We start from the raw sequence: 14690 nt of genomic DNA on the forward strand, positions 1-14690 counted from the left end.
GGGAGGGGGCTGAGCAGGGCCGGAGCGCGTAGGGCTGCGCTGCGGGGCCCTGAGTATCGCGGCCCGGTCGCGCTTCAGCCGAGGGAGCGGAGGCCGTGAGGCAGCGCGGCCTTCGGTGCGGCCTTCATGGGCCCGGAGCCTCTTTGGAATCCGCGCCGCGCCCGTCTGTGAGCTGCGGGCCTCGGGAGCCCCCGAACCTAAAGCTCTGCTCCTCGGGAGCACCAATAGCTCTGTGCTGCCGGCCGGGCCCAGGCCTGGCCGCTGCTCCGGTGTCAGCACGGTGGAGAGGAGCTGTGCGGGTGTGGAGTTCGGCTGTGATGGCGGCTGAGTGAGGGGAGGGGTCCAGGAGGCGGGAGGAGACCCGGCTGTGCGGGTGTTGGCCGCGGTGAGTTGATTTCTGCAAAGGAAAAATGAAAGGGAGCGTGGTGCCTCCCGGCACAGAGCTGCGATGGGGCGGCCGGAGCTGGTTTGGCCTGTCGGGGTGGGAAGGAGGCTGTGGAAATTTGGTCTGCGTAATATCTCTGTCTGGGGCATGCAGTTGCTGCCTGCTGTCCTTGAGGCAGGTCGGGACAGACCCGCTTTCCTGCCAGCAAACAGAAAGTTGTCCGTTCCTCACTACAAACGTTGTTAGCAAAGCGTTCTCCAAGTAGGCAGCTGCTCAGAGGTGAGCGAGCGGTGTTCCCAGCAGCAGACACACACAACTCAGGCAGCAGAGCAGTGCAGAGAAGCTGTCTGTGGTATTCAGACCTGGGGAAAAGAGGAAAGTTTGCAGAGGCTCATAGTGAGGGAGGAACTCATCCTGCTCTCCTGCCTATCAGATGTGAGTTGTGCTGCTATCGGGCAGTACGGTGCCCTGTGGAGGGCTGAGCAACCTGAGGGGTTGAAAGGGAGCTATACTGGTATGTGTAACCTCTCCTCACCCCCACAGCCTACCTGTCCCGGATTGCCATGGCACGACGCACGCGGAGCAGCCGGGCCTGGCACTTTGTCCTGAGCGGGGTGCGGCGTGAGGCCGACAGCCGGGCACTCGCTTTGGCCACAGGAGCACGAGGCTGGGGCTACGACTCCGATGGGCAGGTAGGCACACAGCTGGTTGTACCCAGAAGAGACTGATTGGAGGCTGTTGGATGAGACAGAAGCAGATGTTTCCCCCAGGCTGTAATGTGGGGCTCACGGCATATCTCCCCAAGGTAGGGGTAGCAAGGCTGCCCGCAGCCCTGTACCACAGCCCTGTGCTTTTATAGAATCATAGAATCACTCAGGTTGGAAAAGACCTCAGAGATCAAGTCCAACCACGATCTAACCACACTACTCTAACAACTCTCCCCTAAATCATGTCCCTGAGCACCACATCCAAACGGATTTCGAGCACATCCAGAGATGGTGACTCAACCACCTCCCTGGGCAGCCCATTCCAGTGCTTAACAACCCTTTCTGTAAAGAAGTTTTTCCTGATATCCAACCTAAACTTACCCTGGCACAACTTGAGGCCGTTTCCCCTCATCCTGTCACCAGTGAGAAGAGACCTGCCCCACTCTCTCTCTGTAAGTACCTTTCAGATATTGGAAGAGAGCAACAAGGTTTCCCCTCAGCCTCCTCTTCCCAGACTAAACAGCCCCAGTTCCTTCAGTTTCTCCTTGTAGGCCACATTTTCCAAGCCCTTCACAAGCCTTGTTGCCCATGGGCCAGAGGACTGCTCTGTATTCAACTTCGTACCTTTAAAAAGCATATATAGCGTGTGTGTAGTACACATACACAATATTTAAAAAATATTCTTTTTAATTATCAATCTAAAATATGCACTGAACCAGTTCTCCAGTCTGGTTTGCTGTCTTTTGGTTGTCATGCAGCTGTTAGCTGCTGTTGGAGAGACCGTGGGCTGCTCCAGTCTGTGAAATTACGGTCTAATAGGGAATTAGAATCCTCTTGGCCATCCTTCACCCTAGTTTTAGTGTATGACTTCTGTTTCCCACACAGCGTGTGCAGCAGTGAGGACACAGGGAACTGCTCCTGAAGCTTCAGAGCCAGGCTAAAGTACTACAGGGCCATTGCCTGAGCATGGTGCCCAAATCCAGGCACTGCTCTCTCAGAAAATGTCAGCAGAGCTTTGTATTTCCACAGCCAAATTTCTAGATAGTGGTAATTAGTAAGGGCCAATGAAAGATGCAAATCAAGCTTTCTGATCTGCAGTGGGAGAAGGAGGTGGTGAGTGGCAGACAAGTAAACCTGAGTCATTTCAAGTTCCTCTGTCTTGTTACATGGCCACGGCACTGTGAATTTAAAGGACTTTTATCTTTAAATACTGATGACAAAGTCTGATAAGTGTGTGAACTCAGATCTGTGCTAAGCTACACTGGGTGAGAAGGAACCTCCTGTAACGTGGGGTCAGACAGGGCTCTTCCTTTTACAGTATCCAGTGCAGGCACACTTTGGTCTCCGGGTGTGGAGGAATAGAAAACTCAAGTTCTTGTGTTCATACATAAAAGTAAACAAAAGCCTTTAAATCTCTCACTAGGTTGCCTGCAGGCTCATGTGTAGTGCTGGCAAGAGGAACTGCAGTCTTACTGCTTAACTGCTTCTCATTTGTTCTGCACTCTCCCCTTCCTGGCCTCCTTTCCCTTTTCCTCCTCCTCATCTCTTTGGAGCAGTGTTTTTCAGCAGTGTGGCTTTTCCTTGAGGAAGGCACAGGGCCCTGTGGAAATGTACATGTTCTGTGTACAGCCACTTGCGTGCATCTGCTCTTTTTTTGTGGTGCCTTGACTGGCATCCCCAGCTGTCTGTAACCTGCATGCTGAAAGCCATCACTTTAGCACAGAGTTTTCTTAAAAATGGGTGTTAAAGAGCCGCTTGGGCTGTTGTGCTACTTGCACCCCTCCCCATCTCTTTGATGCTTAGAAGCTGTGAAGACACAAAGGACATACTGGGTCCCAACACAGGGCAGTTAGAGCTCAGCCCTTCTGCATGGCAGGCCAGGCTGGGGCACGATGCAGCAGTGCTGCCACTGGCTCTGGCATGGGCCTGGGGATGTCCCCATGCAGCTCTGTAGAGCAACCTGACTGCTAGGAGAGCCCAGCTCTGCAGTCTGGGGACGTTTGGCAGTAATGTTCCTCTGCTCTCTGCTGCAGCACAGCGACTCAGATTCGGAGCCGGAGTTTTCCACCCTCTCGCCCTCCATCCCGAGCGCCATCCCTGTGACTGGAGAGTCCTACTGCAACTGTGAGAACCAGAGTGAAGCTCCCTACTGCTCCAGCCTGCATGCCCTCCACCGTGTCAAGGACTGCCAGTGTGGCGAGGAAGATGAGTGTAAGGAAAGGACTCCCAGAGCTCCTTTCAGAGTCCTTTGGGGTGTGAGGTGGGAGCAATCCTGGCTGGAGGTACAGGCTGCACCTCTGCATGGATCACTGCTGTTCCACAGGGCCCTTGTCTCTGTCCCAGTGCCTGATGCTCCTTTGTTTACATCTCAAGGCCACGTAGCCTTTAGGAAGATTATAAGGATGTGTCTTCTGTTGTGCTCCCAGGGCTGAGTGCTGAACTTGTTAATGCGTCAGGGTTCACCTCTGGAGACCTGAGTTCAAATCCAGCTGAGGCTGCTAGTAAAGTCAGCTGCTGTGGCCACAACCCTATTAATGCTGATCCCCAGTGCAGCTGGCAGGGCACTTGGGTGTGCAGCAGGGTTTCCTCAGAGTAGACAGGAAAGGCAGGTAAAGAGCAGGTCTGGGCTGACTGAGAAAGCCCCAGAGCACAGCAGAATTGTTGTAGCACTTGTGTTTTGACTTCCCTTGAATGGACAAGAAGTGATTGTGATTCCCTTGGGGAAAAAAAAAAAAAAGGAGATCTGAGGAGCCTTGTTAGAACTGACAGCAACAGGAAGAAGAGAGCACTGAACCATCCCCTGTGGGAAGATGCAGAATAGTTCAAACCTCAACTATGTACACAGCTTAGGATTTAACCAGATTTAAAAAAAAAAAAGTCTTGATGGGCCTTTATAACAATTATCCATCTGTGTTTCACTTGGGAATAGCTCCCTAAGGGCCTATGTCCATCCTTGTCTCCTGTGTCCTTCCTGACCAGATTTTGACTGGGTATGGGATGACCTGAATAAGTCGACGGCCACCCTGCTGACCTGTGACAACCGCAAGGTGAACTTCCACATGGAGTACAGCTGTGGCACCGCAGCTATCCGGGGCAACAAGGAGCTGGCAGAAGGACAGCATTTTTGGGAAATCAAGATGACCTCTCCAGTGTACGGCACAGATATGGTACGTAGAACCAAGTTGCTTACAAGCACTTAGAAATGCCCTGTATTCTCTGAACGGGATAGCAGACTTCCTTCAGTGTTTCACCTTGGCATCCTCACTTAGCAGTAAGAAAACTGAAGCTGGAAGGATAAGCTGTTTTAGGCCAGCACCAAAGGAATTGTGACCAGAACCTGATTTTCCTGCTTCCCTGGAGATCACCAGCAATAAACTTAACAAGGACTCTGGTCAGGCTGTGCTGGTGCTCGTCCTCAGCCTGGGGAAGCATCCAGGCAGGCTGTGGTTGGCAGTTCTACTGGGTGTGCTGGGGTGTGTGCTGCTCAGCTCGATCGCTTCCTGCCCCTGAAGCTTCACCCCTGCAGGGCTGGTGTGTGTACAGCTGTGGCACCGCTCTGTGGCTTGTGGCCGCAGCCCAGCCTCACTTTCCACCACTAACATGGGCCACAGCCCTGTTAGCTCTCTTGGCTCTGCTAAGGCTGCACCTCGTGGTCTGGCTCCTGGGCTCTGTAATGCAGCGCTGGCCAAACCTTTCAGCAGAGAACTGAGGCCTTCAGCTTAGCTTCACCAGAACCTCTTACTTGTTGGGCTGTGCTGAGCGAAGGAAGGGAGACCTGGAGTCTCAGTTGTGTTTTGTTGCTTTAGAAGCATTCTGTACTGCTGCAGATACTAAGCTTGTATTCTTCTTGACTTTGCCTCCCAGATGGTGGGAATTGGGACATCGGATGTGAATCTGGACAAATACCGCCACACCTTCTGCAGCCTGCTGGGCAAGGATGAGGACAGCTGGGGACTCTCCTACACAGGTAATGCAGACAGGGCAGTGTTAGGGGGAGGACAGCTGAAATGTTAGCAACAGGTGCTCAGGTTTAAGAATTAAACGGGGTCTTAACGGGATCATGGCCAAAAAGGCCACAAGGCCCTTAGTTAACTACAATGGGAGCTGCTGCCTGTTCAATTTAACTGCGCACCTGCAGGGCTTGCCTAAGCATCATACTGCGTAGGACAGGCTGCTTTTTGCTTTCAGCTCGTGGAGCCTTACCTGCATTTTGCAAACCCTATGCAACCAGCATGTGAATTTTCAGGGCCTCTGGACTGCAGGTTGCATGCCAGTGATTCAGGATCTCAGTGCAGCTGCTTGGACTCTGGTATTCCAAAACCTCAGCTTCCCTCTTTTCATCATATGCTCTGGGTGGGGGGCATTGAGGGAGCAATGAGGAGACGGGGGATTTTGTAGGTGCTGACCAAAACTGTACCAATGGGAGCTTGCAGGGAAGTGTCCGAGAGTTGGGGTGAATTTGTGAAGCACAGACTTTTTGCTGAATGCAAGGTGTGTTGTTTTAAGGGCTACTGCATCACAAGGGTGACAAGACAAACTTCTCCTCGAGGTTTGGCCAGGGCTCCATCATCGGGGTGCATTTGGACACGTGGCATGGAACACTCACGTTCTTCAAAAACCGCAAGTGCATTGGTAAGAGCAAGGGCAGCTGCAGCAGCCTTCAGGCACAGAGGCAGAAATGGGGGAGCATTGCAACTTTAGCTGAATTCTGGTGGTGCAGCTGGGCTGCAGGAGAAAATAGTAGCAAATAAAAGATTAAGATGAAGTGAATGGGGCAAAGGTTGCGTTTGCTTAACAGATTTGGATTTCAAAAGGCTGTTTTCCAAGTGTTTTCTGACAGCTTTGTGGAGCTCAGGGTGGGTGGGAAGAGTGAGATCACCTCGTGAAAACTAATGTGAATCCTTGATGCTGTCCCCTGCAGGGGTTGCAGCTACAAAGCTGCAGAACAAGAAGTTCTACCCCATGGTGTGCTCGACAGCAGCCAAAAGCAGCATGAAGGTGATCCGCTCCTGTGCCAGCTGCACGTCTCTGCAGTACCTGTGCTGCTACCGCCTGCGCCAGCTCCTGCCTGACTACGTGGACACGTTGGAGGTGCTGCCGTTGCCACCAGGACTTAAGCAAGTGCTACACAACAAACTGGGGTGGGTCTTGAGCATGAACTATAGCACATCAAAGCCTTCCTCCTCGTCATCAGGAAGCGACTCAGATAGCTCCTGTGGCTCAGATGCAGAGGCCTGCCAAAGGAAGAGGTGCAGGAGGACGTGATGTCTCTTCAGACGAACTGCTTTGAGGGAGTCGGGTGGGGTTTTGTTGTGCTGTCTGTGAGGGCAGCCCAGGCCTGATGCACCTGTTTCTTCACGGGGACATCTATTTCTACCTGTTTATGAAGATTTCTCTTGTGCTGGTTGGAATCTTTAGCCTGAGCGTTCATCACTTGCATTGAAAATACCCGCTGACCCAAAGAGGCGTCAGCTCTGTGAAATACACAAACTGCAGCCAAATACCTGAAGTTAATCTCCTGATGATCTGAAAGCCATCACCTCTTTCTGAAGAATCTCTCTTTGCTGTAGACTGTCAGTAGAGGTGAGATTTAAGGTGGCTTCTCTATCTCAAAGCACACTTCTTGCAAACTTGACTTGATTCATCAAAAGACAAAATGAAAGACCAGCCTCCCCATCCCCTCCCCCCTCCTAACTGTTGTGCATTGGTTTGGTATCTGCAATGAATTCATCATGCTGTGGGGCATGATTGAACTGCAGCACTTAGGGAAATGGGCTCTGAGAGATGCACCTGTGCCACTTGTGAAAGAGCAGTTACTTAAGAGAGTTGAACTGTTAGTGATCTTTCTTGAGCACCCCCTCCATGACTTTAATTGCTTTGCATGTTGGCTACTGCTGCTTCTCCTGTATCAAAGACTGTATTAAACTGTAATAATAAAAGTATAAACTATCTTTCATTCCTCCTAGGACCTTTAAAGGCAAGAATCTGAATGTGCTTGTCAAAAATAGCCACACAAGTACAGCTAGCAGCCTGGAGACGATATTTTAAATGCAGCATTTGTTTGTCAGATCTAGATGGGGTTACTTTGCCTGTGCCACATGGAGAGTTCTTGTGCTGCTCACTGGAACCATCAGAGCCAGGCCTGGATGGAGCTCCAGCAGCGCCATGCTGATGCTTGTGGCTGCAAACAAGAAGGAAAGACTGCAGTGTTTTATTCATGAGTGTGTTCTGACAGTTTGCACTCAAACAGCCCTAAATACCCACCCCAGAGACAGAAAGTCAGAGCAGTTTGTGTGTAGGACAGCTGCTAACTGAGACTTGTGTACTGCCTGCAGCTAGTCCCTTCTTGTACGTGCTGAGAAGCAGTGCTGGACTGGAGCCTGGAACAGTGAATAATCCAGCAGTGGCCTGGCACCACTGCCAGCAAATGGCACGCAGGAGATCCTGCTTTCTCACATTTGAGCTGCCCTAATATTTCAGACAGGAAAGAGGAAGGAAAAGCACCTTAGCTGCTCCTTGTGGATTAGGCCACAAGCACTGAGCACAAACTGTGCTGAGGGATCAAGTACATGAGTGGTTCTTCTTGCCAGTTTCCATTGTGCTGTCAGGACAGGCTGGCTCAGAGGATCCAGCCCAGAGCCGATGCAGCTGGAAGCCCTTGAAATGGCCACATTTGGCAGTTCAGCTTCCCCTCTTTTTGCCCCTCAGTGCTGAAGGAGCTGCTGGGAGACCAAGTGGACAGGCACAGCCAGGTTAGGGAGGAGCACAGCGCTGTGGGCAGCCTGCTGTCGCAATCCCCTGCAGTCAGTCTGTCCTCCTGCAGTACTGCATGCCAGCATAATTGTGAGTCCTTAGATGAACACATCACTGCTTTTCAGGATGTTTTTCTGTGGCCTTTGAACTCTCTTCCGGTGAGTGGTGCATTTACAGATGATTTAAGCTGGTGCCATCAGCCCGGTTATTGCAAACTGGGGGAGTGTTGAAATAGATGAGATGGGAAATGCCTTTCAGCTTGTGCTCTTCACAGGCTCCCTCCCAGCACTGCAACTGGGAAGGCAGGTAGCCACCTGCTGTCTTTTCTCCCGGTCATTACAGACTTGCAAAGGCTTCATGCAAAGCTTTTTTGCTCCCCGTGACTGTTCCTTTCCTTCTCACATTGTGAATCTTTAAGCAAAGATGGCTCTTGCCTCTCTGTTTACAGGCTCTGAATGAAAACCTTAATTAAATAGGACAGGCTCTCTGTCAACCCATCTGTAGCAGTGCTCCCGCCAGAAAAAACAGCCCTGCTGGATTTCTCCTCCCAGGAACTAATTCAAGCATTAGCAGATGGAATCAGAGGAATCACTGGCAAGGAGGAGCTTTATTCTGAGGGTGCCCTCCCACCTTCACAGCACTGGTTGGTGTCACTTGGAGCTAGCAAGCTGTATTTAATGAGAAGAAGCTCAAGGGGTTTCTGTGTCACTATGAAATGCCACAATTAGCAACACCAAATCCTCAGAGTTTTGGGGTTCCTGATCCCTACCGTCCCCATTGCAACTATTTCCAAATAAGAAGCTCAACATCTGCTTTGGCAAAAGAATCCCAACTTAGCCCATTATTTCACATGGAGTTTCTGGAGCTTATCTAGCATTTCCTTATGTTGGGACCTTAGCCAACAGCCTCTGCTGCCTTGAGCTCCACGTACCCCAGGCTGTGGTTTCTCTCTGGCCAGCTGGCTTTGACAGTTGATGAATGTTTTTCTAAGCAAGTCCAGCAGGACCCACCTTCCTGAAGAAACCACAAGCAGAACCTACGGTAGCAGGACCAAAGAGTCAGCAGGCAGCAGGACACTAAAAGTCAGGATGTTGCACAAAGTATTTAGCTCATTCAGTAACATACCTGACAGCCAGCACAGACTTACCACACAGTTATGTCAGCAGAGGAACCAATCCACTAAGACTTGGAGCTCCTGCTCCAAACATGCCTTAATGCTTTAAGGAGACAGACAGAGGTATAAAGCTGTGGCAGCTAGAAGAGGAAAGGAGAGCCAAGAGGCTGAAGAAAGCATCTATAACAAGAGATTTATTGATGTGCAAGTCTATTCTGAAACAGAACCAGCTGCTTCCACAGGCTGGGCTCCCAGCAGCACTGCCATGCCAGAAGCAGCTCAGCAACTGCTGAGTTTAGCAGAAGAAAATACTGAGGCTGACTGACGTGGTTCCTGGTCCCACTATGCAGTCAGGTCCAGGATAAGGTCAGGGTTGGTGGAAACCATGAAGAGATAGATGCGGCGGGATACGTCTGGCCCAACACGGTGGTCTTTTCCACTGATGTCTGATTTCACAGGGATGTTACTCAGCAGCAGCAGTTTTTCATCTTCTGTGCTGCACTCTTCGTAGGCCTTCGAGCACACACAAGAACGAAGCAGTTAACATGCATGCTCTAAGAGAAGACCCTACTCTCCACTTATTGCAGTGAGGATCCCTGACTGAGCATTCACCCAAACATGCAGGCATCAGAGGATAAAACTCTGAAGAATCAAGATCCACAACTCACAAGCAGGCCTCACACACATTCTGATTTGTGTGTTGCCCCTTCAGTATACAAGGAGATAGCTTTTCTTCTGAAGAGGGTATGCTAGGGGCAGAGATCAAAGCTCCAGGAGAAGAAAAGTAGAAGAGAATATTTGACTATATAAGACTTAAACAGAAAAAAAGAAGGAAAAAAGTTCTGTCAGTTTCTAATGGAAACAGCTTAAGTGATTCATGCTCATCCCAAATGGAAACAAGCACTTGTTGACAAAAAAACCAAACTGCCTTCATAAAGTGGCTAAGCTGCTGTCAGAAGGGTCAGACAACATCCTTTTCTAATCCTGATCCTCCAGGAGTAGGGAGAGAGAGATTTTAGTGAGCTAGGTCAGCTCCCTGTATGGTCATACGAAGAGCTAGGAAGGTTTTGGACTGTTCACCAGCAGCACAAAGACAGCTCAGATGTCCTGTGGTACTCCCTCACAGCCCACAGGGCCAACACACGTGTGCTGCCAGGATTGTCCAACTGCAATGGCAGCTACCTGTGGCATCATCCATCTCAAACAAAAACAAGCAGAGCTGATGGACAGACCACGTTGAACAAGGGCATGGGATGCATACAACAGACCCTCAGCTGCACTGGCTGGGATGGACAAGCAAAAATTCAAATACATTTTGAGCTGATCCTGTTTGATGAGATGAAGGCAAAGAGAGACCTGGAAAGATTATGATTAAGTAGCTAGTACTGAAACAAACATACGGTCTAAGTCAAACACCCACCATCACCTTTCTGGAGAGCTGATTTCACACTCAGGATTTGTTTGCTCCATCAACAAAGACCTCTAAGTGAGGAAACATGCGGCACCCCTCCCTGCCATCATCTTCCATGCAGCAAGGTTTTAACAGAGTACCGAGGGATTTGAGGACTTACCTGTACCAGGAGGCCAGGGGAAGGATATGCTTCTGCTATTGCTGCTGCTGTTGCAGGGCTGACTCTGTTAAACTGCTGGATTTGTCTCTTCCACACCTGCCATAGCCCTGTACCATCCTTCTCCACTCGCAACCCCTTGCCTGAGACCCCAGCAGTGCAGAAAGACAACTCCTGCATCTCCAGCTGACTCCTACAGAAAGACAGACTGCTGAGAGCAAGACCAGGGAACAGCGTGTGGGCACTGGGCTTCCTTCTACAACCTCTCTCTTCAGGACTAATATTTTTTCCTCAACATTTTCTTTCTTTCCCTGGAAAGCTTCAGAACATCTTGGTGCAAAGGTTTCCCTAAGGTTCTCATTTTCTCTCCTTTCTTCATGCTGAATCACAACTGTATTCACTGTGAGATTAGTTGATTTCCAGCAGCACAGAGGACTGAAAATGATCTAGTCCAAGCCCTAACACCAACCAAAACAGACTGGCAGTCACTGATAAGCGTTCCTGTAGCTTCAATGGGGTTTTCCAAAGCTCAGGGCTTTGAACTTGTCCAATCCAGCAATACAACTCACTTGTATGGACGCCTTGCTATTGCCTTAGTCAGCGCAGAGATGTGCTCACCAAATTCCTGCCACGTGTCTAGGAGCTGTACATCAATGTTACCCCACAGCTGGAGCACCACCTGTGCCTGGAAGAGAAATGACAGTGGTGAAACATGTTAGACACCAACCAATGGGACAGAAACAGGGTCAGGAGAGCCAGGACCATCTGAGGCCCTCATCCTCCTTCATAAGCATGCTCCAACTTCAGCCAGCAGTGCTGCTGTCAGCCCTGACCACCAAAAGCACTCAGAGACAGGAGCAAGGAGAACACCACATCTTTCAGCAGGATGAAGATGGGCTGGGAGGGGAGGGAGGCTGGGCTGACTGCATGAGCTCTGTTTACAAAGAAGAGTACTAAAGCCTGCTCATCCTTCTTAGCTCCCAGTAAGCCGGCGGGTCATCATCCCCCTCTGGGACATACCCAGGCAGGGCAGGAATTTAGTTTGAGGGATATCAAGTAAGGGTTTATATCCTGTTTGACCTAATTTGTGACAGCTGAGGTATCACAAGGAGTGCTTCCGCTCTGCTGTGAGACACAGGCTTTGCAAGGCAGAGACCGTGAGTGAGAACCAACAGCAATTTTCACAGCTAACTGGGCAACTTTTGTTGGGGCTGGGGAGGGGAGGCAGGATCAGATCCAAACAAAAGGCTCAAACCCACGCTCATGGTCAGTTAGGGTAAGGGAGCACGCATGTGGATGCAACTTGATCCAAGCAAGCCATCACCATCCTTGTCAAGCATTCATTATGCAGAAGGGCACAGCAGTAGGAGCCTTTTTCATACAGCTCAACCACAAGTAACATAAAACTTCAAGGGGCGTGAGAAATTCTACCTCCAGTATTTCCTCCTGAGTCATGAACAGCTCTGGGCCAGGCTGGAATTTGGGACTCTGCTTTCCAGGGCTCAGTGCCTGCCACCCATTCTGCTCCTGGTTACACCTATAAGCAAGACACACAGCTCACACTTGTGCATTGCATATTCACATCTCAGGTTGTCTGATAAAGAGGAAAAGGTCACTTAATCCACCCACATTTGCTACCTCTCAGTCAGACTTGATGGTGGACACAAAGCTCCCTGGTGAGGCAGCACTGCTACTGCTGGCACACTGCTGCAGTTCTGCATGCCACATGCAGCCCCTCTGTGTCAAGAATTGCAGATCTACACATGAGATGGAGGGAAGTGGCTGCAGAAGAGAAGACAAGACCCAAAACTAAGGTAAATGCTGCTTGGTTCCCTTGGTGACAGAACTCAACAGGCCATGGCTGATTATTTTAAGACATACCTTTTAACAAGTGCGTTATCCTCACAGGCTTAAGTGAGAAAGAGCCCAGGAAGTGGTGAAACAAGAGCTCTCCCTTGGGAAACACTTCATAAAGGACAGGACAGACCTAGCTACTGCAGCTGAGTTGATGTGGGAGAATCTGGACAATCACACTATCACCGTGAAGAGGAAATTCCTCTGCTGTGCATGTACACAGACAGGAAGCACTCAGGCACTGGGAGCAACACATGAATGATACATTCCAGGAACAAGAAAGGGGGGCTTCATGCACCAAACATCTCTCCCTGCTTCATGAGCTGCACACTTTGCTGAGAACAGAAAGGCACTGCAGCCCTGCTTGGTGCACAGGGCAGTGCAGCAAGAGCTGTATCACTGCATCCCTCTGCCTAGTCTTACCTGCAAACACCTAACTATGAAATCCTTAAGTCTGCTCTAAATCCATCTGCAAAATATATCCACAAGATGGTAAAACTCAAGTCCTCTTGAGCACAGACCTTGTGATTTACAGCCCATGCTGGCACCAAGCTCAGCAGCTCATCCCAGACACCTCCCTGCTGCACAGATGCTTCTCTCCACCCACGGCAAACTTCCCAGCCCCACTGCTCCCCACACATCCCCAGCACATCGCACCTGTAGGCATCCAGCCCCACGACAGCCAGGCTGTAGGTTTTAGTGGAGGAGCCCTCCAGGCTGGCCAAAGGTAACACTTGGTTCAGGTCAGGCTGACTCCCTGACGAGGCATCACCAAAAGTCTGAAGCAAGACAAAATCACATCCAAGTCTATAGCAGTTTTCCTCTCTATCAAACAAACCCTCCCTGTCTCTGGCTGGACAGCAGGGGACTTCCGGAACAACTTTCATCATTGGAAGCTGGCAGCAGCCAGTCTTAGACTGCAGCTGAGTGTGCTGCCTTTGGGCAGGCACAGCATGCCACTTCTGCCAACATTCACTTTTTTTTCTGGCTCACCTTTCTCCCTGGAGCGTTAGCACTGACCTTCTCACAGGCACTGGCTATTCTAGCCTTTCCTTCTCTATTCTGAGACTCCTCTGGATGGCCTCTGAACTTCTCAGAGCAGAAGCACAGGCTGCCTAGATAGGTATAAATAAAACACTGCATGATTGCACACACATGAACTAACCATTACATTCTCTGCTTCCAAATGCAAGCATTTCTAAGGACTGCTTGCTTTGATTGTTTCTTTCAAGCATATCTTTTATAAGCACAATGAAAAGGGAAAAGCTAAACACAAGGAAAGGCAATCCTCCCAAGGCAATCCTGCCCAACCCTCCTCTGAAGGAGAGCAGCATCCTGTAGTGGGTTTAAAGGCAAATGCCTGCACATTTTCCCTAGAGACTGTTGCTGCACTCTCACACAGCTCTGTTTCAAGGTGGAGCAGTGGTAGTTATGAATGAACCCTCCCTTGCCTCCCGTGTTCACCTGGCACTCTGCATGGGTCTGGCTCAGAGATCTACATTACCTGGGTTAAGGAGTAGAGGCGCTTTAGAAAATCTGCTGGCTCCAGCACCACCAACACCTCCTTCTCCTCTTCAGTTTTCACCATGCAGTCATCCTAAAGAAGAAGAAATAATTTCCAACACATGCAGAACCCAGCATGTCTCCATCTATGTAGTGCCTATGCTATTAGGGGCTCTAACACTCACAAGGCCATGTTAGATTCAGCTGGGACAGAGTTATTTTAATTCATAGTGTCTGATGTGATGCTATGCTTTGGTTTTAGAAGAACAATGCTGATAACACACCAATGTTTCTAATTCTGTATAGAGGATATAAAGATCACAGAATCACAGAATCGTAGGGGTTGGAAGGGACCTCTAGAGATCATCAAGACCAACCCCCTGCCAAAGCAGGTTCCCCACACCAGGTCGCACAGGTAGGCGTCCAGGTGAGCCTTGAATATCTCCAGAGAAGGAGACTCCACAACCTCCTGGGCAGCCTGTTCCAGTGCTCCGTCACCTCACCGTGAAGAAGTTCTTACGCACATTCGTGCGAAACTTCCTGTGCTGCAGCTGATGTCCGTTTCCCCTCGTCCTGTCTCCATGTACCACTGAAAAGAGACTGGCCTCACCGCTATGGCCGCCACACCTCAGATATTTATAAACCTGGATCAGGTCTCCTCTCAGTCGTCTTTTCTCAAGGCTGAACAGACCCAGTTCACTTAGCCTTTCTTCATAGGGGAGATGCTCCAGGCCCTTCACCATCTTTGTGGCCCTCCGCTGGACTCTTCCAAGAGATCCCTGTTCTTTGTACTGGGGAGCCCAGAA

General features: G+C 50.2%; 2 protein-coding genes across 5 annotated transcripts; one reads left to right on the forward strand and one right to left on the reverse strand.

The window, feature by feature from the left end:
• The first annotated feature begins 38 nt into the window (after window positions 1–38).
• SPSB3 (splA/ryanodine receptor domain and SOCS box containing 3) lies at window positions 39–7043 on the forward strand. The gene is made up of 7 exons (XM_010719326.3): window positions 39–385; window positions 929–1077; window positions 3126–3303; window positions 4072–4259; window positions 4957–5059; window positions 5599–5724; window positions 6014–7043. The coding sequence occupies exons 2-7, from the start codon at window positions 949–951 to the stop codon at window positions 6355–6357; spliced, it is 1068 nt and encodes a 355-aa protein (XP_010717628.1). The 5' UTR covers window positions 39–385; window positions 929–948; the 3' UTR covers window positions 6358–7043.
• An 85-nt stretch (window positions 7044–7128) lies between these two features.
• On the reverse strand, window positions 7129–14003 carry EME2 (essential meiotic structure-specific endonuclease subunit 2). Of its 4 annotated transcripts, XM_010719324.3 has the most exons (8): window positions 13886–13978; window positions 13402–13496; window positions 13039–13160; window positions 12166–12309; window positions 11959–12064; window positions 11097–11212; window positions 10531–10720; window positions 9128–9472 (listed from the first exon to the last, which is right to left on the reverse strand). In XM_010719324.3, exons 4-8 carry the CDS (start codon window positions 12246–12248, stop codon window positions 9302–9304), a joined length of 666 nt encoding a protein of 221 aa, XP_010717626.1. In that variant the 5' UTR covers window positions 12249–12309; window positions 13039–13160; window positions 13402–13496; window positions 13886–13978; the 3' UTR covers window positions 9128–9301. The 4 variants fall into 4 exon arrangements, with proteins under 4 accessions (XP_019476221.1, XP_010717626.1, XP_003210834.2 ...); XM_019620676.2 differs by lacking the exons at window positions 9128–9472; window positions 12166–12309; window positions 13402–13496 and adding an exon at window positions 7129–7273 and having other exon boundaries at window positions 13886–14003; XM_003210786.4 differs by lacking the exons at window positions 12166–12309; window positions 13402–13496 and having other exon boundaries at window positions 13886–14001.
• Window positions 14004–14690: the final 687 nt, after the last annotated feature.

The sequence above is a fragment of the Meleagris gallopavo genome, chromosome 16 (assembly GCF_000146605.3).
Source record: "Meleagris gallopavo isolate NT-WF06-2002-E0010 breed Aviagen turkey brand Nicholas breeding stock chromosome 16, Turkey_5.1, whole genome shotgun sequence".
Taxonomy (NCBI): domain Eukaryota; kingdom Metazoa; phylum Chordata; class Aves; order Galliformes; family Phasianidae; genus Meleagris; species Meleagris gallopavo.